General features: G+C 51.7%; 1 protein-coding gene across 1 annotated transcript in view; it reads left to right on the top strand.

Annotated features, from left to right (window-relative positions):
- Positions 1-20,269, top strand: part of LOC132581821 (A.superbus venom factor 1-like) — a 138,095-nt gene extending 117,826 nt beyond the window's left edge. The window contains exons 30-36 of the mRNA XM_060253234.1: positions 971-1,121; positions 2,615-2,666; positions 4,380-4,467; positions 10,847-10,936; positions 11,682-11,787; positions 18,815-18,904; positions 20,091-20,269. Of these exons, the coding sequence (XP_060109217.1) occupies positions 971-1,121; positions 2,615-2,666; positions 4,380-4,467; positions 10,847-10,936; positions 11,682-11,787; positions 18,815-18,904; positions 20,091-20,269 (756 nt within the window). The remainder of the gene's footprint in view (positions 1-970; positions 1,122-2,614; positions 2,667-4,379; positions 4,468-10,846; positions 10,937-11,681; positions 11,788-18,814; positions 18,905-20,090) is intronic.
- Positions 20,270-21,349: the final 1,080 nt, after the last annotated feature.

The following is a 21,349-nucleotide window of genomic DNA, read 5'->3' as shown; positions in this document are numbered from 1 at the left end:
CTCTCTTATCTGGGAGAACCGGGTTTTATTCCCCACTCCTCCACTTGCAGCTGCTGGAATGGCCTTGGGTCAGCCAGAGCTCTCTTATCTGGGAGAACCGGGTTTGATTCGCCACTCCTCCACTTGCACCTGCTGGAATGGCCTTGGGTCAGCCAGAGCTCTCTTATCTGGGAGAACCGGGTTTGATTCCCCACTCCTCCACTTGCAGCTGCTGGAATGGCCTTGGGTCAGCCAGAGCTCTCTTATCTGGGAGAACCGGGTTTGATTCCCCACTCCTCCACTTGCAGCTGCTGGAATGGCCTTGGGTCAGCCAGAGCTCTCTTATCTGGGAGAACCGGGTTTGATTCGCCACTCCTCCACTTGCACCTGCTGGAATGGCCTTGGGTCAGCCATAGCTCTGGCAGGGGTTGTCCTTGAAAGGGCAGTTTCTGTCAGAACTCTCTCAGCCCCACCCACCCCACAGGGTGTTTGTAAGAAAGCCAGTTTGGTGTAGTGGTTAAGTGCGTAGACTCTTATCTGGGAGAACCGGGTTTGATTCCCCACTCCTCCACTTGCACCTGCTGGAATGGCCTTGGGTTAGCCATAGTTCTTGCAGGAGTTGTCCTTGAGGGGGCAGCTTCTGTCAGAGCTCTCTCAGTCCCACCCACCCCACAGGGTGTTTGTAAGAGAGCCAGTTTGGTGTAGTTGTTAAGTGCGGGGACTCTTATCTGGGAGAACCGGGTTTGATTCCCCACTCCTCCACTTGCAGCTGCTGGAATGACCTTCGGTCAGCCAGAGCTATGGCAGGAGTTGTCCTTGAAAGGGCAGTTTCTGTCAGAGCTTTCTCAACCCCATCCACCTCACAGAGTATCTGTTGTGGGGGAGGAAGATAAGTATCTCCTCCTACTACTTGTCCTTTGCACGCTTAATATCTCTTTCGTGTGACACCCTGGCACATTGAAAATGAGCATGAATCTTGCTTCCTTTCCAGACCAAGATCAACGAAGACTTCACCGTGAAAGTGACGGGCCCCGGCCAGGCCACCCTGACTGTAGTGACCATGTACAATGCAAAAGTCCGCGAAGAGGCTGTCCCCTGCAGGAATTTTGATCTGAATGTGACTGTCACACCCTTCCAGCTCCGTAAGTCATAACGGTGGGATTTGAGTGGCTAGAAAACTTTCCTGGTTTCTCTTGAATTGAACGGCTGCAGAATTCCTGAGGATTTGCAGCAATTCTATTTAAACCGCGATACAGGGGGCCAGTGTTCCCTCTGGGCTGAGTTAGTGTGAGCTAGTTCACAATTTTTTTAGCCTCTGACTCACACATTTTTCTCTCCCCTCAGGAAAAAAATGGTCCTAGAGCAAGCGAATTTATGCTGTAGCTCACAACTTCAATGCCAGTAGCTCACGAAGCAGGATTTTTTCTCACAAGACCCCGCAGCTTAGAGGGAACATTGCAGGGGATGTATCTGGAGACAGGAAGGCAACGGCAAGACACTTCCGCACGATTACCATATTTTTCGCACCATAAGACGCACTCCCCCCCCCAAAAAAAAGTGGGGGGGAAGTGTGTGCGTCTTATGGAGCGAAGGTACGTACCTTCCTCCGGGGGAGGGGGGGCGATCCGCTGCCTCCGCCTCTGATCCCGGCGCTTCCCCCACGCCTGCCTGCCTGGCTCCAGCTCTGACGCTTACAGCAAGCGCCAGGATCGCTCCCTCCGCCCTCCGATCCCAGCGCTTGCTGTAAGCATCAGCTGAAGCCAGGCAGACAGGCACGGAGGAAGCACCCACCCCCTCCACAAACCCAGTGCTTCGCGAGCGCCAGCTGTGGAGGGGGCGGCGTGCTTCCCCCCGTGCCTGCGTGCCTGGCTGGGAGACAAGCGGCGAGATCGCTCCCTGCGAAGTGCTGGGTTTGCGGTGGGGGCGGAGGGAGCGATCTCGCCGCTTGTCTCCCAGCCAGGCACCTGCGTCTAATGGTCCGGAGCATCTACTGGACCGAAAAATATGGTACTTCCCTTGAAAACCTCTTGCTGGGGTGATCTTGAGCTGCTACATCTTAACAGTGCTTTGCACCCATACGGAAATGGAGCACCCATTGCTAGTATTCCTGTGCATGGATGCCTTACAGACTTATGGGCTAAGATTAAGGTTGCCAACTCTGGGTTGGGAAATTCCTGGAGTTTTGGACGTCAGAGCCTCGGGAGGGCAGGATTTAGGTAGGGGAGGGATATCAGAGGGATATAACGCTCTAGAGCCAACCCTCCAAAGCAAGCCATTTTCTCTAGGGGAGCTGATCTCTGCAGTCTGGCAATCAGTTGAAATATGAGGGATCTCCAGGCCCCACCTGGAGTCTGGCATCCCTACTTCAGCCACACATGTGAGCACTACCAGCTTCAATAAAGGCATAGGTTAGAATGTGTGCATCCGTTTGTGACAACCTCTGTGCAAAACGTAAAAAAAAAATGCAAAGGGATCTTTTTAGTGAGCAAGTGAAAGACGGGTGCATAGCTGGTGGACAGATCCTTTTTTTGGCCAGACTCTGGTGTCAGGTGAACAGTCTCTTCCTGGCCATTTCACACAGCATGGGTGTTCTGCAAAGAGGCTAATTTCTCTCCTTCTCTCAAAACCATTCTAGGCAACGCACAAGATGGAGTCCTTGGAGCCGTCAAGATCCAAATCTGCACCAGGTGGGCATTAAAGGTTACTCTGGGTCATGATGGCAGTTCAGAGCAACCGTGGAACAAGTAGCTTAGAATCATAGAGTTGGAAGGGACCTCCAGGGTCATCTAGTCCAACCTCCTGCACAATGCAGGAAACTCACAAACACCTCCCCCTAAATTCACAGGATCTTCATTGCTGTCAGATGGCCATTTAGCCTCTGCTTAAAAACCTCCAAGGAAGGAGAGCCCACCACCTCCCGAGGAAGCCTGTTCCACTGAGGAACCGCTCTAACTGTCAGGAAGTTCTTCCTAATGTTGAGCCGGAAACTCTTTTGATTTAATTTCAACCCATTAGTTCTGGTCCTACCTTTGGGGCCACAGAAAACAATTCCACACCATCCTCTATAGGACAGCCCTTCAAGTACTTGAAGATGGTGATCCTATCACATCTCAGCTGCCTCCTCTCCAGGCTAAACATCCCCAGCTCCTTCAACCTTTCCTTATAGGACTTGGTCTCCAGACCCCTTACCATCTTCGTTGCCCTCCTCTGGACCTGTTCCAGCTTGTCTATATCCTTCTTATAATGTGGTGCCCAAAACTGAACACAAGACTCCAGGTGAGGTCTGACCAGAGCAGAGTAAAGCGATACCATCACTTCACGTGATCTGGACTTCTGTTGATACAGCCCCAAATTGCATTTGCCTTTTTTGGGGGGGGGGGGTGAGGTCGGGAGGGGGGGCGGCCCTTTCTTGCTTCAGAGCCTTTTTTGAATCCAGGATCACCTCAGAGACCAGCTCTTTTCTGGACTTACGATGTTTTGGATTATTTGCACAATGGAGTATATATGTGCATAAATATGCACATGCGGTATGTAAAATTATGAGGTTGCTGAAATGCACTCTTTTCCTTGTATCAATTACGCTTTGTAATAGTATTCTTCACAGGGTGGTTTGTTTTATTTGGTTGCAACTTCATTTCTCTGTGTAGCCTATTGCGTATTTTCACATAAACTGCTTTTGGGCAGAACAGCTTTGAGAGAACTTGTGGCTGGCCCAAGGTCACATTAGCCATTAAACTGACTTCCCTCCTCCTCTACCCCCACCCCAGACACCTGTTTTCCACCCAGAAGAAAAAACTTTTTAAAAAAAAATGCCAAGTGGAGGCTTTGCTCATTTCAAACTTTCCAGGGAAAAAACACCACTTCTCAGAGGTCGTTTTGTAGAAAAATAGGTGGCGGAGCTCATTAGCATATGCTGCCCTCCCCCCAAAAAGCAACCAGCTGCAAGAAAGGAGAGTCCCAGGCAAGCAAGGCCTGCTTGGGCTGCCTAGAAATCCAGCCAGCCCAAGCAGGCCTCGCTCGCCTGGGGCTCTCTTGGGCTGTCCCTCCCCAGTCAAAAGGCCAGCAAGCCACCCCCACCCAAAATCACATACGAAGTGGAGAAAGGGTGGCGTGGGCTTCTGCAGGAGTGAATGAGGGCTGCTGGGGGTGTGGCAAAGGCCCTGGTGGCTGGCTGGCTGCCTACTCTCCCAATCCAGGGATTGTTATATAGCTGCACCTCCTATTCAGTGGACAAGGTAGGTGGGGAGGAAGAGGGGGAACCCTCAGAAAGGCTCAGGAGCTGTGCTTCTGTGAGCTCCTGCTGAATCGGAGGCCTGCCACTTCTTCACAGAACTACACATGTCCCTCTCTGAGCTGAGAAATGCATTCTGAGTGAACTTTCCCTCGGTCTCTGCTTGCAGGTATCTCCGTAGTACTGATGCCACCATGACCATCATCGATGTCTCCATGCTCACCGGTTATAGCCCTGCCATTGAAGATCTTAAGAAGGTAGGTGGGACGATTGTGTATGTCACCGGCCTCTTTTCCATAGGAAAGGAAAGGAAAGGTCCCCTGTAAAAGCACCAGTCGTTTCCGACTCTGGGGTGACGTTGCTTTCACAACGTTTTCACGGCAGACCTTTTTACTGGGTGGTTTGCCATTGCGGCCCCGTGGCGCAGAGTGGTAAAGCAGCAGTACTGCAGTACTGTGATCTGAACTCTCTGCTCACGACCTGAGTTCGATCCCAGTGAAAGCTGGTTCAGGTAGCCAGCCCAAGGTTGACTCAGCCTTCCCTCCTTCCGAGGTCGGTCAAAGGAGTCCCCAGCTTGCTGGGGGGAAAGTGTAGAGAACTGGGGAAGGCAATGGCAAATCACCCCATCAAAAGTCTGCCGTGAAAACGTTGTGAAAGCAACATCACCCAGAGTTGGAAATGACTGGAGCTTGCACAGGGGACCTTTCCTTTCCTTTCCTTTCCTTTCCTTTCCTTTCCTTTCCTTTCCTTTCCTTTCCTTTCCTTTCCTTTCCTTTCCTTTCCTTTCCTTTCCTTTCCTTTTCCTTTCCTTTCCTTTCCTTTTCCTTTCCTTTCCTTTCCTTTCCTTTCCTTTCCTTTCCTTTCCTTGCCATTGCTTCCCCAGTCTTTTACACTTGCTACAAAAGGAAGCCCTGAGTATCTTACATCTAATAGCCAAGCATCGCCTAATCTGCAGATACTTAAATCAGCAGATTGGGCCCACGTGATAAAAAGACATATCAATCGGCAAACTTGGGAGTAGGCTTCCAGTCCCCCAAGTCCCAGCGGGGGATCCCCCAGTTTTACAGGCTTCCCCCCTCCCCCAGCCAGCTGACCGGTGGGGAAGCTCCTCCCGCACAGCCACCTTGCCCCTCCATGAACAATTCCTGTAGGGAATGATGGGGAATTGATCCACGGGTATTGGGGGCTCTGGGGGGGGCTGTTGTTTGAGGTAGAGGCATCAAATTTTCAGTATAGCATCTGTGCCTCTCCCCAAAATACCTCCCAAGTTTCAAAAGGATTGGACCAGGGGGTCCAATTTTATGATCCCCAAAAGAAGGAGCCCCTATCCTTCATTATTTCGTATGGAAGGAGGACATTTAAAAAGGTGTGCGGTCCCTTTAAATGTGATGGCCAGAACTCCCTTGGAGTTCAATGATGCTTGTCACACCCTTGCTCCTGGCTCCGCCCCAATATCTCCTGGCTCCACCCCCAAAGTCCCCAGATATTTCTTGAATTGGACTTGACAACCCTATTTGGGAGACAGGCTCAGGTTTGCAGAAAAATCTGAAAAGGTTTAAAAAATGCAATAGGAGTTTCAATTACGCCCCCCCCCCCATATGGAGGGCTGTGGTGACTGGGGAGGGGCAGGAAACCCAGTAGCATCAGAGGCTGGGGGCCATGTGGGAATTGCCACCAGTGGGGGTGGCGGGTGGACTTGTATCATGCCCAGCAGCAGCAAGAAAAAGGGGAGATAGAGGGAAGAGGTGCTTTGTCTTACAATCTCAAATTTTAGAGTGTTTTTAAGTAGAGTTTGTTTTATGCACTATAAAAGTGAGCACTCTGAAATACACCATGAGGGAAGTATGAAGGGAAGGGGCCAGCTCTTCTGATGTTCTTCTCAGGGGAAGGCCTCAGCCTCTCTGCCCTGTTGCTGGCCCTCCAGAGGAGCTGGCTGGCCACTGTGTGAGACGGGAGGCTGGACTAGATGGACCCTCACTGGTCTGACCCAGCAGGGCTCTTCTGATGTTCTTCTCAGGGCCTCTCTGCTCTGTTGTTGGCCCTCCAGAGGAACTGGCTGGCCACTGTGTGAGATGGGAGGCTGGACTAGATGGCCCCTCAATGGTCTGATCCAACAGGGCTCTTCTGATGTTCTTCTTGGGGAAGGCCTCAGCCTCTCTGCCCTGCTGTTGGCCCTCCAGAGGAACTGGCTGGCCCCTGTGTGAAAAAGGAGGATGGGCTAGATGGACCCTCACTTGTCTGACCCAGTAGGGCTCTCCTGATGTTCTTCTCAGGGGAAGGCCTCAGCCTTTCTTCCCTGTTGTTGGTTCTCCAGAGGAACTGGCTGGCCACTGTGTGAGGCAGAAGGCTGGACTAGATGGACCCTCCCTGGTCTGACCCAGTAGGGCTCTCCTGATGTTCTTCTCAGGGGAAGGCCTTGGCCTCTCTGCCCTGTTGTTGGCCCTGCAGAGGAACTGGTTGGCCTCTGTGTGTGACAGGAGGATGGACTAGATGGACCCTCACTGGTCAGACCCAGTAGGGCTCTTCTGATGTTCTTCTCAGGGGAAGGCCTCAGCCTTTCTGCCCTGTTGTTGGCCCTCCAGAGGAACTGGTTGGCCCCTGTGTGAGACAGGAGGCTGGTCTAGATGGACCCTCCCTGGTCTGACCCAGCAGGGCTCTTCTGATGTTCTTGTCAGGGGAAGGCCTCGGCCTTTCTACCCTGTTGTTGGCCCTCCAGAGGAACTGGCTGGCCCCTGTGTGAAAAAGGAGGATGGACTAGATGGACCCTCACTTGTCTGACCCAGTAGGGCTCTCCTGATGTTCTTCTCAGGGGAAGGCCTCAGCCTTTCTTCCCTGTTGTTGGTTCTCCAGAGGAACTGGCTGGCCACTGTGTGAGGCAGAAGGCTGGACTAGATGGACCCTCCCTGGTCTGACCCAGTAGGGCTCTCCTGATGTTCTTCTCAGGGGAAGGCCTTGGCCTCTCTGCCCTGTTGTTGGTTCTCCAGAGGAACTGGCTGGCCCCTGTATGAGACAGGAGGCTGGACTAGATGGACCCTCGCTGGCCTGATTCAGCAGGGCTCTTCTAATGCTCTTCTCAGGGGAAGGCCTTGGCCTCTTTACCCTGTTGTTGGCTCTCCAGAGGAGCTGGCTGGCCCCTGTGTGAAAGAGGAGGCTGGACTAGATGGACCCTCACTGGTCTGATTCAGCAGGGCTCTTCTGATGCTCTTCTCAGGGGAAGGCCTTAGCCTCTCTGCCCTGTTGTTGGCCCTGCAGAGGAACTGGTTGGCCTCTGTGTGTGACAGGAGGATGGACTAGATGGACCCTCACTGGTCAGACCCAGTAGGGCTCTTCTGATGTTCTTCTCAGGGGAAGGCCTCAGCCTTTCTGCCCTGTTGTTGGCCCTCCAGAGAACTGGTTGGCCCCTGTGTGAGACAGGAGGCTGGTCTAGATGGACCCTCCCTGGTCTGACCCAGCAGGGCTCTTCTGATGTTCTTGTCAGGGGAAGGCCTCGGCCTTTCTACCCTGTTGTTGGCCCTCCAGAGGAACTGACTGGCCCCTGTGTGAAACAGGAGGATGGACTAGATGGACCCTCACTTGTCTGACCCAGTAGGGCTCTCCTGATGTTCTTCTCAGAGGAAGGCCTCAGCCTTTCTGCCCTGTTGTTGGTTCTGCAGAAGAACTGACTGGCCACTTTGTGAGGCAGGAGGCTGGACTAGATGGACCCCTCCCTGGTCTGATCCAGCAGGGCTCTTCTGATGTTCTTCTCAGGGGAAGGCCTCGGCCTCTCTGCCCTGCTGTTGGCCCCTCCAGAGGAACTGGCTGGCCCCTGTGTGAAAAAGGAGGATGGACTAGATGGACCCTCACTTGTCTGACCCAGTAGGGCTCTCCTGATGTTCTTCTCAGGGGAAGGCCTCAGCCTTTCTTCCCTGTGTTGGTTCTCCAGAGGAACTGGCTGGCCACTGTGTGAGGGCAGAAGGCTGGACTAGATGGACCCTCCCTGGTCTGACCCAGTAGGGCTCTCCTGATGTTTCTTCTCAGGGGAAGGCCTTGGCCTCTCTGCCCTGTTGTTGGCTCTCCAGCGGAGCTGGCTGGCCCCTGTGTGAAAGAGGGAGGCTGGACTAGATGGACCCTCACTGGTCTGATTCAGCAGGGCTCTTTCTGATGCTCTTCTCAGGGGAAGGCCTTAGCCTCTCTGCCCTGTTGTTGGCCCTCCAGAGGAACTGGTTGGCCTCTGTGTGTGACAGGAGGATGGACTAGATGGACCCTCACTGGTCAGACCCAGTAGGGCTCTTCTGATGTTCTTCTCAGGGGAAGGCCTCAGCCTTTCTTCCCTGTTGTTGGTTCTCCAGAGGAACTGGCTGGCCACTGTGTGAGGCAGAAGGCTGGACTAGATGGACCCTCCCTGGTCTGACCCAGTAGGGCTCTCCTGATGTTCTTCTCAGGGGAAGGCCTTGGCCTCTCTGCCCTGTTGTTGGTTCTCCAGAGGAACTGGCTGGCCCCTGTATGAGACAGGAGGCTGACTAGATGGACCCTCGCTGGCCTGATTCAGCAGGGCTCTTCTAATGCTCTTCTCAGGGGAAGGCCTTGGCCTCTTTTACCCTGTTGTTGGCTCTCCAGAGGAGCTGGCTGGCCCCTGTGTGAAAGAGGAGGCTGGACTAGATGGACCCTCACTGGTCTGATTCAGCAGGGCTCTTCTGATGCTCTTCTCAGGGGAAGGCCTTAGCCTCTCTGCCCTGTTGTTGGCCCTGCAGAGGAACTGGTTGGCCTCTGTGTGTGACAGGAGGATGGACTAGATGGACCCTCACTGTCAGGACCCAGTAGGGCTCTTCTGATGTTCTTCTCAGGGGAAGGCCTCAGCCTTTCTGCCCCTGTTGTTGGCCCTCCAGAGGAACTGGTTGGCCCCTGTGTGAGACAGGAGGCTGGTCTAGATGGACCCTCCTGGTCTGACCCAGCAGGGCTCTTCTCATGTTCTTGTCAGGGGAAGGCCTCGGCCTTTCTACCTGTTGTTGGCCCTCCAGAGGAACTGACTGGCCCCTGTGTGAAACAGGAGGATGGACTAGATGGACCCTCACTGGTCTGACCCAGTAGGGCTCTCCTGATCTTCTTCTCAGGGGAAGGCCTCAGCCTTTCTTCCCTGTTGTCAGAGGACCTGGGTGGCCACTTTGTGAGGCAGGAGGCTGGACTAGATGGACCCTCCCTGGTCTGATCCAGGAGGGCTCTTCTGATGTTCTTCTCAGGGGAAGGCCTCGGCCTCTCTGCCCTGTTGTTGGTTCTCCAGAGGAACAGGCTGGCCCTGTGTGGGGACAGGTGGCTGGACTAGGATGGACCCTCCCTGGTCTGACCCAGCAGGGCTCTTCTGATGCTCTTCTCAGGGGAAGGCCTCAGCCTTTCTGCCCTGTTTTTGGCTCTCCGGAGGAACTGGTTGGCCTCTGGTGAAACAGGGGGATGGACTAGATGGACTCACACTGGCCAAAATCCCTTGGCTCCTTCACCATAGAGCCCATAGATTGGGCAGTATCAGATTGGCATATATTGAACTGCTGCCCTGCTCTTTTATTCACCCGATGCTGTGTTATGGAAGCTACTTTGCGAATCTGAGCCCTGGCAAAGAAGCAGATTTCTCCAGGAATTGCTTTAGATGTCCGACTTAATACGGGGTTTAAAGCATATTTTCGTGTGCAAGCGATTAGCCTAAGATGGACACAGAACAATTGTGTAATTAGACATGGTAAATGACTTGTTCTGGAGTACAGATGCGCAAAACCCTTCTGAGATACTCCTCTGCTCTTTTCTAATCTCTCTTCTCTTCCCTGGAAATGTCCCAGATGTTTCACCTGAGCAGGGATACACACCCCTTCCTCCCAGTTGCTTTGCTTTCCACTCAAAACTCTTTCTTTTCCTCTTGAAGAACTGCTGATTCATTTCCTGGTGAGGCCTATGAACATATGAAACTGCCTTCTACTGAATCAGACCCTCGGTCCATCAAAGTCAGTATTGTCTACATAGACTGGCAGCGGCTCTCCAGGGTCTCAAGCTGAGGTTTTTCACGCCTATTTTGCCTGGACCCTTTTTAGCTGGAGATGCTGAGGGATTGAACCTGGGACCTTCTGCTTCCCAAGCAGATGCTCTACCACTGAGCCAGGGTCTCGGGTCAGGGTCTTTCCCTCCTGCCTGGTCCTTTTAACTGGAGATGCTGGGGATTGAACCTGGGACCTTCTGCTACCAAGCAGATGCTCTACCACTGAGCCAGGGTCTCGGGTCAGGGTCTTTCCCTCCTGCCTGGTCCTTTTAACTGGAGATGCTGGGGATTGAACCTGGGACCTTCTGCTTACCAAGCAGATGCTCTACCACTGAGCCAGGGTCTCGGGTCAGGGTCTTTCCCCTCCTGCCTGGTCCTTTTAACTGGAGATGCTGGGAATTGAACCTGGGACCTTCTGCTTACCAAGCAGATGCTCTACCACTGAGCCACCGTTCCTCCCCAAAGCAACTGGGAGGGAGGGGTATATCCCTGCTCAGGTGAAACATCTGGGACATTTTCAGGGAAGAGAGGCCCTTCCAGAGTGACGTCACATGTTTCTGTCAGTGCCTCTGGGAGGCTCCGGAATGGTTGCTCTCCTGTGCTCTGAGCAGGGCCTCATGTTTTCGTTCTGTGTTTAGCTTTCAGAAGGGGTGGACAGATACATCTCCAAGTATGAGATCGACACCGTCAAGTCGGAGAGGGGGAACCTCATCATCTATTTGGACAAGGTACAGAAGTTCTTCCATGACCTGGAAGGCCCAGGCGGCCTAGTCTTGCCAGATCTCAGAAGCTGAGCAGGGTGGGCCCTACTTAGTACCCGGATGGGAGGCCCCTGAGGAAGTCACTATGCAAGGGCCGGCAATGGCAAACCACCTCTGCTTGTCTCTTGCCTTGACCTGGATGGCCCAGGCCAGGCCGATCTCATCGCAGCTCCGAAGTTAATCAGAGACCGATTTCCCACTAGCCTTCCCTCGCTCTCGCTCTCCTCTTCTCAGCGGGACTTCCGTCCGATTTCACACTATCTGCGCACTTGCGACTTGCTCCGCCTCTTTCGCGCAGCAAACGAGATCCTGTAAAAACCGGTTTCTGTTTGCTGTGCGAAAAAGGCGGAGCTGGTTGCAGCCCCCGGGCAGATCGGGTGAAATCCGACTGAAGCCCTGCAGAGAAGGGGAGCGTGAGAGCGGCGGAAGGTTAGTGGGAATCGGTCAGCGGATGGGAGACTGCGGGAAGTCCAAGGTCACAGTGCAGAGGCAGGCAGTGGCAACTCTCTTGCCATGAAAACCCTCCAGGATTGCCATGAGTTTTGCTGTGACTCAGTGACACTTTCTCCCAACGAAGAAGTTCTGGTTGTTCTGGAACAACTTCCTCAGGATCACACAGGGCAACACTGAGACATGATTTGTCTCCATTGGAAATCTGGTGGCACACAACCATGTCTTCCCCATCTCTTTGTGTTCCCTCTTTCCATCCCAGGTTTCCCATTTGGAAGATGAGTGTCTGGAATTCAAAGCTTACAAGTATTTTGAGGCTGGTCTCATTCAGCCGGGATCCGTCACGGTGTACAGCTACTATTCCCTAGGTAACAACCATGGCTTTGCTTCCAGAGATCTCCACATGGCATAGACTGAACCGTATGATAACAAATTCACATTTTGCAATGGGCTTCCAAACCTTTTATTGTCTTTTATTGTCTTTATATGCAATCCCACAAAATTATTCCCACACTCCAAAACAGGAGCAATGGATGGGGTTGCTAACCTCCAGGTCTTGACTGGAGATCTCCTGGAATCACAACTGATCTCCAGGCTACAGAGATCAGCCTTTCTAGAGAACATGACTAAGAACATAAGAGAAGCCATGTTGGATCAGGCCAATGGCCCATCCAGTCCAACACTCTGTGTCACATAAGAACATAAGAGAAGCCATGTTGGATCAGGCCAATGGCCCATATATATACTGTGGCTCTGCTCCATATTTTCATCCAATCCCCTCTTGAAGCTGTCTCTGCTTGTAGCCACCACCACCTCCTGTGGCAGTGAATTCCACATGTTAATCACCCTTTGGGTGAAGAAGTACTTCCTTCTATCCATTTTAACCTGACTGCTCAGCAATTTCATGGAGTGCCCACGAGTTCTTGTATTGTGAGAAAGGGAGAAAAGGACTTCTTTCTCTACTTTCTCCATCCCATGCATAATCTTGTAAACCTCTATCATGTCACCCCGCAGGCGACGTTTCTCCAAGCTAAAGAGCCCCAAGCGTTTTAACCTTTCTTCATAGGGAAAGTGTTCCAAACCTTTAATCATTCTAGTTGCCCTTTTCTGCACAACTGGATTAATACAACTGGAGCCGGTGTAATCAATGTAAATCAGGGGTGGCCAACGGTAGCTCTCCAGACTTTTTTTGCCTACAACTCCCATCAGCCCCAGCCATTGGCCGTGCTGGCTGGGGCTGATGGGAGTTGTAGGCAAAAAACATCTGGAGAGCTACCGTTGGCCACCCCTGACGTGAATAGTTAAGAAACCACCGGAAACAATGAAATTTACACATGCATGTGTATAAAAGTGTTTTAGTGCAAACTTTAAACAAAACAAGATTATGGAACGTTGAGCTTTCAACACATCAGATTTCCCCACACAGTCTTTCAATAGCCTTGTGAATCGCCTTCCTCCGTGTAGACTCACCCAGTTGTTGGTGAGCACTCTTCTCCTCAATGCCCGACTCCTAACGATGTGGAGAGAGTAAGGAGGGAACCGCTTATGAAAGGACTCCTCACGGTTTCTATCACTTTGTCAGCCTCCTTTCCTGATGTTACACAGAGCTGTTATTAATAACATGCCATAAATATACAACCCAATCTGTTCTTCCTTAATATAGAATTATAATGCAAACTCACCCTCAGCTCGTTTCTTTCAACATGGGTCTACGCATGCTCTCATCAGCTGCTGCCGGCTTGTTCGCAATCTGTGTGGCTCATTCAATCACCCAGAGAAACGTGTGTTTAAAGGGGAATGCCTCCCACGTTAAGACGGATAAAAGAAAAATTCCAGCGGGATGAACAATAATGACAAACAGCATGTGATACTTAAACCTTTCATCCTGACCGTTCACATTCTCAACTAACACTTTAATTTGACGGATAGTGTGTTTTATCTTTAAGATGAGGCGGGGAGTCCGCTCTCATTGTAATTATCTGCTGACAATCCCTGGCCCGAAGGAGGCCAAATTGAAAATGACAAGGGAGAGAGGGCCTTCTCGGTTACAGCTCCCCACTGGTGGAACCAGTTACCAGAAGAAGTACGGGCCTTGCGGGACCTTAACCAGTTCTGCCGGGCTTGCAAGACCAGCTGGCTTTTTAATGTGGAATTACTGCACCATCGTCATGCAAAGCTATGTTATATTACGATCATAGCACCAAATTAATCTGTGAACATAAGAACATAAGAGAAGCCATGTTGGATCAGGCCAATGGCCCATCCAGTCCAACACTCTGTGTCTCACAGTGGCCAAAAGAACCAGGTGCCAGGAGACTGGAAGCCCTGCCACTGTGCCCCCCAAGCACCAAGAAGACAGAGCATCACTGCCCCAGACATAAGACCATAAGAGAAGCCATGTTGGATCAGGCCAATGGCCCATCCAGTCCAACACTCTGTGTCACATAAGAACATAAGAGAAGCCATGTTGGATCAGGCCAATGGCCCATCCAGTCCAACACTCTGTGTCTCACAGTGGCCAAAAGAACCAGGTGCCAGGAGACTGGAAGCCCTGCCACTGTGCCCCCCAAGCACCAAGAAGACAGAGCATCACTGCCCCAGACATAAGACCATAAGAGAAGCCATGTTGGATCAGGCCAGTGGCCCATCCAGTCCAACACTCTGTGTCACATAAGAACATAAGAGAAGCCGTGTTGGATCAGGCCAATGGCCCATCCAGTCCAACACTCTGTGTCACATAAGAACATAAAAGAAGCCATGTTGGATCAGGCCAATGGCCCATCCAGTCCAACACTCTGTGTCACATAAGAACATAAGAGAAGCCATGTTGGATCAGGCCAGTGGCCCCTCCAGTCCAACACTCTGTATCACACAGTGGCCAAATTTTATACACACACACACACACACACATATATATATATATATATATATATATATATACATATGCACACTGTGGCTAATAGCCACAGATGGACCTCTGCTCCATATTTTTATCTAACCCCCTCTTGAAGCTGGCTATGCTTGTATCCGCCACCACCTCCTGTGGCAGTGAATTCCACATGTTAATCACCCTTTGGGTGAAGAAGTACCTCCTTTTATCCATTCTAACCCGACTGTTCAGCAATTTCATTGAATGCCCACGAGTTCTTGTATTGTGAGAAAGGGAGAAAAGGATTTCTTTCTCTACTTTCTCCATCCCATGCATAATCTTGTCAACCTCTATCATGTCACCCCGCAGTCGACGTTTCTCCAAGCGAAAGAGCCCCAAGCGTTTTAACCTTTCTTCATAGGGAAAGTGTTCCAAATCTTTAATCATTCTAGTTGCCCTTTTCTGTTCTTGTGGGTTGAAATTGTTTTAATTGATGGTTTTAATGTAAAATGTATGTTTAATTGAGGAATAGCTGTTATGTAATTGGGCTATTTTATTACTGTGCTACTGTGATGCCGTATTTTATGTTATGTAAGCCGCCCTGAGCCTGTTTCGGCGGGGAGGGCGGGATATAAATTAAAAAATTATTATTATTATTATTAATAATGCTGAATTCTTTCTGAATAACCAGCTTGGCCTCAGCTGGACTACAGGAGCACAAACCACAGGAACAAAAACAGGAACACCAGATTCACTAGATCAATGGTGGCCGACTAACGTCTATAGAAGTGGCGAAAAGTCTCTTGCTAAATTCACGCTGCTAGGGGTGATAGTCTGCAACTTGAATAACCACAGACTCTCCTGCTGCGAACATCAGTGTCTCAGGCACTTTCCTTTCGAAGGAAGACGATTCGCAAAGCTATCGAAAGACGGTGTGGGGAGATTTCATGTGTTAAAATAGCTCAATGTTCCATAATCTTGCTTTGTTTAAAGTTTGCACTAAAACGCATTTATATACACGTATGTGTAAATTTCATTGTTTCCGGTGGTTTCTCTACTCTTTCTGGAGAAAATGGCTGCTTCGAAAGGTGGACTCTAGGGCACTCTAGCCTGCAGAGGTCCCGAAACCAGACTCCACCGCCGAAGTCTCCAGGAATTTCCCAGCCCAGAGCTGGCAACCCTAGAAATAGACCACACAGCCTCTGTTGGCACTCTAGAGCACAACAAAGCAGTCCTGACTCCGGGTTTTCTCTGCTTTAGCCCTCGCCTGCCCTCACATCTTTTGGGCAACACAAGTCATCACTTTGCAGGATATCCCTGTAAGGAACTGGCAGAGCATGCAGTCATTGTGAAATAGACTGGGGTCGTGGTTAAGTGGGCAGATTCTTATCTGGGCAAACTGGGTTTGATTCTCCACTCCTCCAGTTGCAGCTGCTGGAATGGCCTTGGGTCAGCCAAAGCTCTCTTATCTGGGAGAACCGGGTTTGATTCCCCACTCCTCCACTTTCAGCTGCTGGAGTGGCCTTGGGTCAGCCAGAGCTCTCTTATCTGGGAGAACCGGGTTTGATTCCCCACTCCTCCACTTGCAGCTGCTGGAATGGCCTTGGGTCAGCCAGAGCTCTCTTATCTGGGAGAACCGGGTTTGATTCCCCACTCCTCCACTTGCACCTGCTGGAATGGCCTTGGGTCAGCCAGAGCTCTTTTATTTGGGAGAACCGGGTTTGATTCCCCACTCCTCCACTTGCACCTGCTGGAATGGCCTTGGGTCAGCCAGAGCTCTCTTATCTGGGAGAACTGGGTTTGATTCCCCCCTCCTCCACTTGCAGCTGCTGGAATGGCCTTGGGTCAGCCAGAGCTCTCTTATCTGGGAGAACCGGGTTTGATTCCCCACTCCTCCAGTTGCAGCTGCTGGAATGGCCTTGGGTCAGCCAGAGCTCTCTTATCTGGGAGAACCGGGTTTGATTCCCCACTCCTCCACTTGCAGCTGCTGGAATGGCCTTGGGTCAGCCATAGCTCTCCTATCTGGGAGAACCGGGTTTGATTCCCCGCTCCTCCACTTGCAGCTGCTGGAATGGCCTTGGGTCAGCCAGAGCTCCCTTATCTGGGAGAACCGGGTTTGATTCCCCACTCCTCCACTTGCACCTGCTGGAATGGCCTTGGGTTAGCCAGAGCTCTCTTATCTGGGAGAACCGGGTTTGATTCCCCTCTCCTTCACTTGCAGCTGCTGGAATGGCCTTGGGTCAGCCAGAGCTCTCTTATCTGGGAGGACTGGGTTTGATTCCCCACTCCTCCACTTGCAGCTGCTGGAATGGCCTTGGGTCAGCCAGAGCTCTCTTATCTGGGAGGACTGGGTTTGATTCCCCACTCCTCCACTTGCACCTGCTGGAATGGCCTTGGGTCAGCCATAGCTCTCTTATCTGGGAGAACCGGGTTTGATTCCCCACTCCTCCACTTGCAACTGCTTGAATGGCCTTGGGTCAGCCATAGCTCTCTTATCTGGGAGGACTGGGTTTGATTCCCCACTTCCCCACTTGCAACTGCTGGAATGGCCTTGGGTCAGCCACAGCTCTCTTATCTGGGAGGACTGGGTTTGATTCCCCACTCCTCCACTTGCAGCTGCTAGAATGGCCTTGGGTCAGCCAGAGCTCTCTTATCTGGGAGGACTGGGTTTGATTCCCCACTCCCCCACTTGCAACTGCTGGAATGGCCTTGGGTCAGCCACAGCTCTCTTATCTGGGAGGACTGGGTTTGATTCCCCACTCCTCCACTTGCAGCTGCTAGAATGGCCTTGGGTCAGCCAGAGCTCTCTTATCTGGGAGAACTGGGTTTGATTCCCCACTCCCCCATTTGCACCTGTTGGAATTGCCTTGGGTCAGCCAGAGCTCTCTTATCTGGGAGAACCGGGTTTGATTCCCCACTCCTCCACTTGCAGCTGCTGGAATGGCCTTGGGTCAGCCAGAGCTCTCTTATCTGGGAGAACCGGGTTTGATTCCCCACTTCTTCACTTGCAGCTGCTGGAATGGCCTTGGGTCAGCCAGAGCTCTCTTATCTGGGAGAATCGGGTTTGATTCCCCACTTCTTCACTTGCAGCTGCTGGAATGGCCTTAGGTCAGCCAGAGCTCTCTTATCTGGGAGAACCGGGTTTGATTCCCCACTCCTCCACTTGCACCTGCTGGAATGGCCTTGGGTCAGCCAGAGCTCTCTTATATGGGAGAACCGGGTTTGATTCCCCACTCCTCCACTTGCAACTGCTGGAATGGCCTTGGGTCAGCCAGAGCTCTCTTATCTGGGAGGACTGGGTTTGATTCCCCACTCCTCCACTTGCACCTGCTGGAATGGCCTTGAGTCAGCCATAGCTCTCTTATCTGGGAGAACCGTTTTTTATTCCCCCCTCCTCCACTTGCACCTGCTGGAATGGCCTTGGGTCAGCCAGAGCTCTCTTATCTGGGAGAACCGGGTTTGATTCCCCACTCCTCCACTTGCACCTGCTGGAATGGCCTTGGGTCAGCCAGAGCTCTCTTATCTGGGAGAACCGGGTTTGATTCCCCACTCCTCCACTTGCAGCTGCTGGAATGGTCTTGGGTCAGCCAGAGCTCTCTTATCTGGGAGAACCGGGTTTGATTCCCCACTCCTCCACTTGCAGCTGCTGGAATGGCCTTGGGTCACCCAGAGCTCTCTTATCTGTGGGAACCGGGTTTGATTCCCCACTTCTTCACTTGCAGCTGCTGGAATGGCCTTGGGTCAGCCAGAGCTCTCTTATCTGGGAGAACTGGGTTTGATTCCCCACTCCTCCACTTGCACCTGCTGGAATGGCCTTGGGTCAGCCAGAGCTCTCTTATCTGGGAGAACCGGGTTTGATTCCCCACTCCTCCACTTGCAGCTGCTGGAATGGTCTTGGGTCAGCCAGAGCTCTCTTATCTGGGAGAACCGGGTTTGATTCCCCACTCCTCCACTTGCAGCTGCTGGAATGTCCTTGGGTCAGCCAGAGCTCTCTTATCTGTGGGAACCGGGTTTGATTCCCCACTTCTTCACTTGCAGCTGCTGGAATGGCCTTGGGTCAGCCAGAGCTCTCGCAGAGTTGTCGTTGAAAGGGCTCTATATTTAGGACTGCTTGCCATTCCATCTTACTGTCTGATAAAGTGTGCTTAGAGCACATGAAAGCTTACATTCTGAGTAAAACTTCATTGGTCTTAAAGGTGCAACTCTACTCCTGCTTTGTTCTACTGCTTCAGGCCAACACGGTCTGCCCCACCTGGATCTATCTACCTTAAAGGTGTCTGTTGGGGGTGGGGCCGGGAGGTAAAGGAGATTGTGAGCTGCTCTGAGCCTCTGAGATTCAGAGTGGAGGGCGGAATATAAATCCAATGTCGTCGTCTTCTTCCTCTGACAAAGGAAGGTTTGACCCAAAACATTATACCCCTAAATATCTTGTGGGTCTGTGAGGTGCTACTGGAATTGAATCTAGCCGATCCTCTGCAGACCAACACTGCTGCCCTCTGAGATGATCTTTCTGTTCTTCTCTTCAGATGACCGCTGTACCAAATTCTACCACCCATCCCAGGGAAGTGAGCATCTCAAGAAGATCTGCCACGGTGACGTTTGTCAGTGTGCGGAAGGTGAGGTGGAGCAGAGTGAGAAATAGCATGCTTCTGGTCACCAGGGATTTCCAATGAATCTGTGGCCTCCGGTTCTACAAGGCTGAATCTTTGCCTATCTCTGGTCTTTTAAAGGGTCTGGAATTATTCTTTTTTCAGCTTTGCAAATTAGGCAGTGTGGCAATTCAGTCTGCTGAAATGAGCAGGGCCTTGTGTAATTTATAGCACCCACAGAACGATCTGTAAGGTCTGGCTGCATTATGCTGTTAGGTGTTTTTGAAACTATGTTCTAAGCCAGGAGTGGCCAAACTGTGGCTCGGGGGCCACATGTGTCTTTCACACATATTGTGTGGCCCTCGAAGCCCCCACCAACCTGTTAGCTGATTTGAAGAAGGCATTTCTCTCTTTAAATCATTTTCGCAAGCAGCCAGCCACTTGGAGAATGCATTTAAAGTTAAAGTTGCTTTATTTCTGCTTCTCCTTCCCTCCCCCATCTATTTTCCTTCCTTCCTTCCTTCCTTCCTTCCTTCCTTCCTTCCTTCCTTCCTTCCTTCCTTCCTTCCTTCCTTCCTTCCTTCCTTCCTTCCTTCCTTCCTTCCTTCCTTCCTTCCTTCCTTCCTTCCTTCCTTCCTTCCTTCCTTCCCTCCCTCCCTCCCTCCCTCCCTCCCTCCGGGTTTGATTCCCCACTCCTCCACTTACAGATGCTGGAATGGCCTTGGGTTAGCCATAGCTATCTCAGGAGTTGTCCTTGAAAGGGCAGCTGCTGTGAGAGCCCTCTCAGCCCCACCCACCTCACAGGGTGTCTGTTGTGGGGGGAGAAGATGGTAAGCCGCTCTGAGTCTCTGATTCAGAGAGAAGGGCGGGGTATAAATCTGCAGTCTCCTTCTTTCCTTCCCTCCCTCCCCATCTCCTTCCTTCCTTCCGTCCCTCCCTCCCTGTCTTACAGCACTCAAACATCTGACGTTCATGTCTTGTGGCTGGCAAATACCTGACGTTTCTTCTCTGTGGCTCACCCCTGAACTTAGCTGCACTGCTGGTGCTCCTCTTGTCTTCCCGTGGCTAGGACTGGTTCTGCTTGTGTGTTCAGGGTTTGGGGATTAATGGCTGGCAACACCTCTGACGTGTCCAGTTTGCAATGCTAACCCGGGGGACTTCCAAAGTGATCACCTGTGCCTTCATGGTCTTTCTCTCTGCTCTCCTCCCAAAGAAAACTGCTTCTTGCACCAAGGAGACGAACCCGTCGACTTGCAGACGCGAGTTCTGGATGCCTGCAAGCCAGAAGTAGACTATGGTAACTGCAGTTGGATCACTGGGTTGCGTAAATGTGGGAAGGGGTTGCGTTGTGTTCAGTCACCTCCCTGGAAAGATGAATGGTTAACACCTTAGGTCATCCCCAGAGTTTCCCGCTTGGGCCTGGAGACCTATAGAGGAGGGTGTGGAATTGTTTTCTGTGGCCCCAGAAGGGAGGACCAGAACCAATGGGTTGAAATTAAATCAAAAGAGTTTCCAGCTCAAGTTTAGGAAGAACTTCCTGACCGTTAGAGCGGTTCCTCAGTGGGCTTCCTCTTAGGGAGGTGGTGGGCTCTCCTTCCTTGGAGGTTTTTCAACGGAGGCTAGATGACCACCTGACAGCAATGCTAATCCTGTGAATATGTGGGGGGGTGTGAGTTTCCTGCATTGTGCAGGGGGTTGAACTAGATCACCCTGGAGGTCCCTTCCAACTCTATGACTCTGTGATTCTATAATTATACCCAGCTGAGGCTTTTCTATAATTCTATAATTATACCCAGCTGAGAGCCAGTTTGGTGTAGTGGTTAAGTGTGCGGACTCTTATCTGGAAGAACTGGGTTTGAATCCCCACTCCTCCACTTGCAGCTGCTGGAATGGCCTTGGGTCGGTCATAGCTCTGGCAGAGGTGGTCCTTGAAAGGGCAGCTGCTGTGAGAGCCCTCTCATCCCCACCCACCTCACAGGGTGTCTGTTGTGGGGGGAGAAAATATAGGAGATTGTTAGCCGCTCTGAGTCTCTGATCCAGAGAGAAGGCCAGGGTATAAATCTGTAATTCTTCTTCTTCCCCTCCCAAAAACCCACCTTACCCTTCCAAGGCTCCACTCTGGAATCTCCAGGGACTGCCCAACCAGGATTTGGTGGTCATTTGCATGTCTCTTGCCTTGACCAGGATGGCTTAGATTAGCCCAAGGCCAACCCTAGACCGTCTGGCACCCTAGGCAAAGCTAACTTCCAGTGTCCTCTGTAGAAAAAGCCCAGCGGGAACTCATCTGCATATTAGGCCACACACCCCTGACGCCAAGCCAGCCGGAACTGCGTTCCTGTGTGTTCCTGCTCAACAAAAACCCTGGTTGGATTGGAGACCACCAAGCAAGTCCAACTTTGATCATCTCTTGCTTTGAAAATCCCTCCTGGAGCCGTGATAAGTCAGTTCTGAGTTAATGGCACTTCCCACCCC

This window comes from Heteronotia binoei, chromosome 13 (assembly GCF_032191835.1).
Source record: "Heteronotia binoei isolate CCM8104 ecotype False Entrance Well chromosome 13, APGP_CSIRO_Hbin_v1, whole genome shotgun sequence".
Lineage (NCBI taxonomy): Eukaryota > Metazoa > Chordata > Lepidosauria > Squamata > Gekkonidae > Heteronotia > Heteronotia binoei.
Note: the sequence above shows the minus strand (reverse complement) of the source record. Positions and strands in the feature narration are given on the sequence as shown.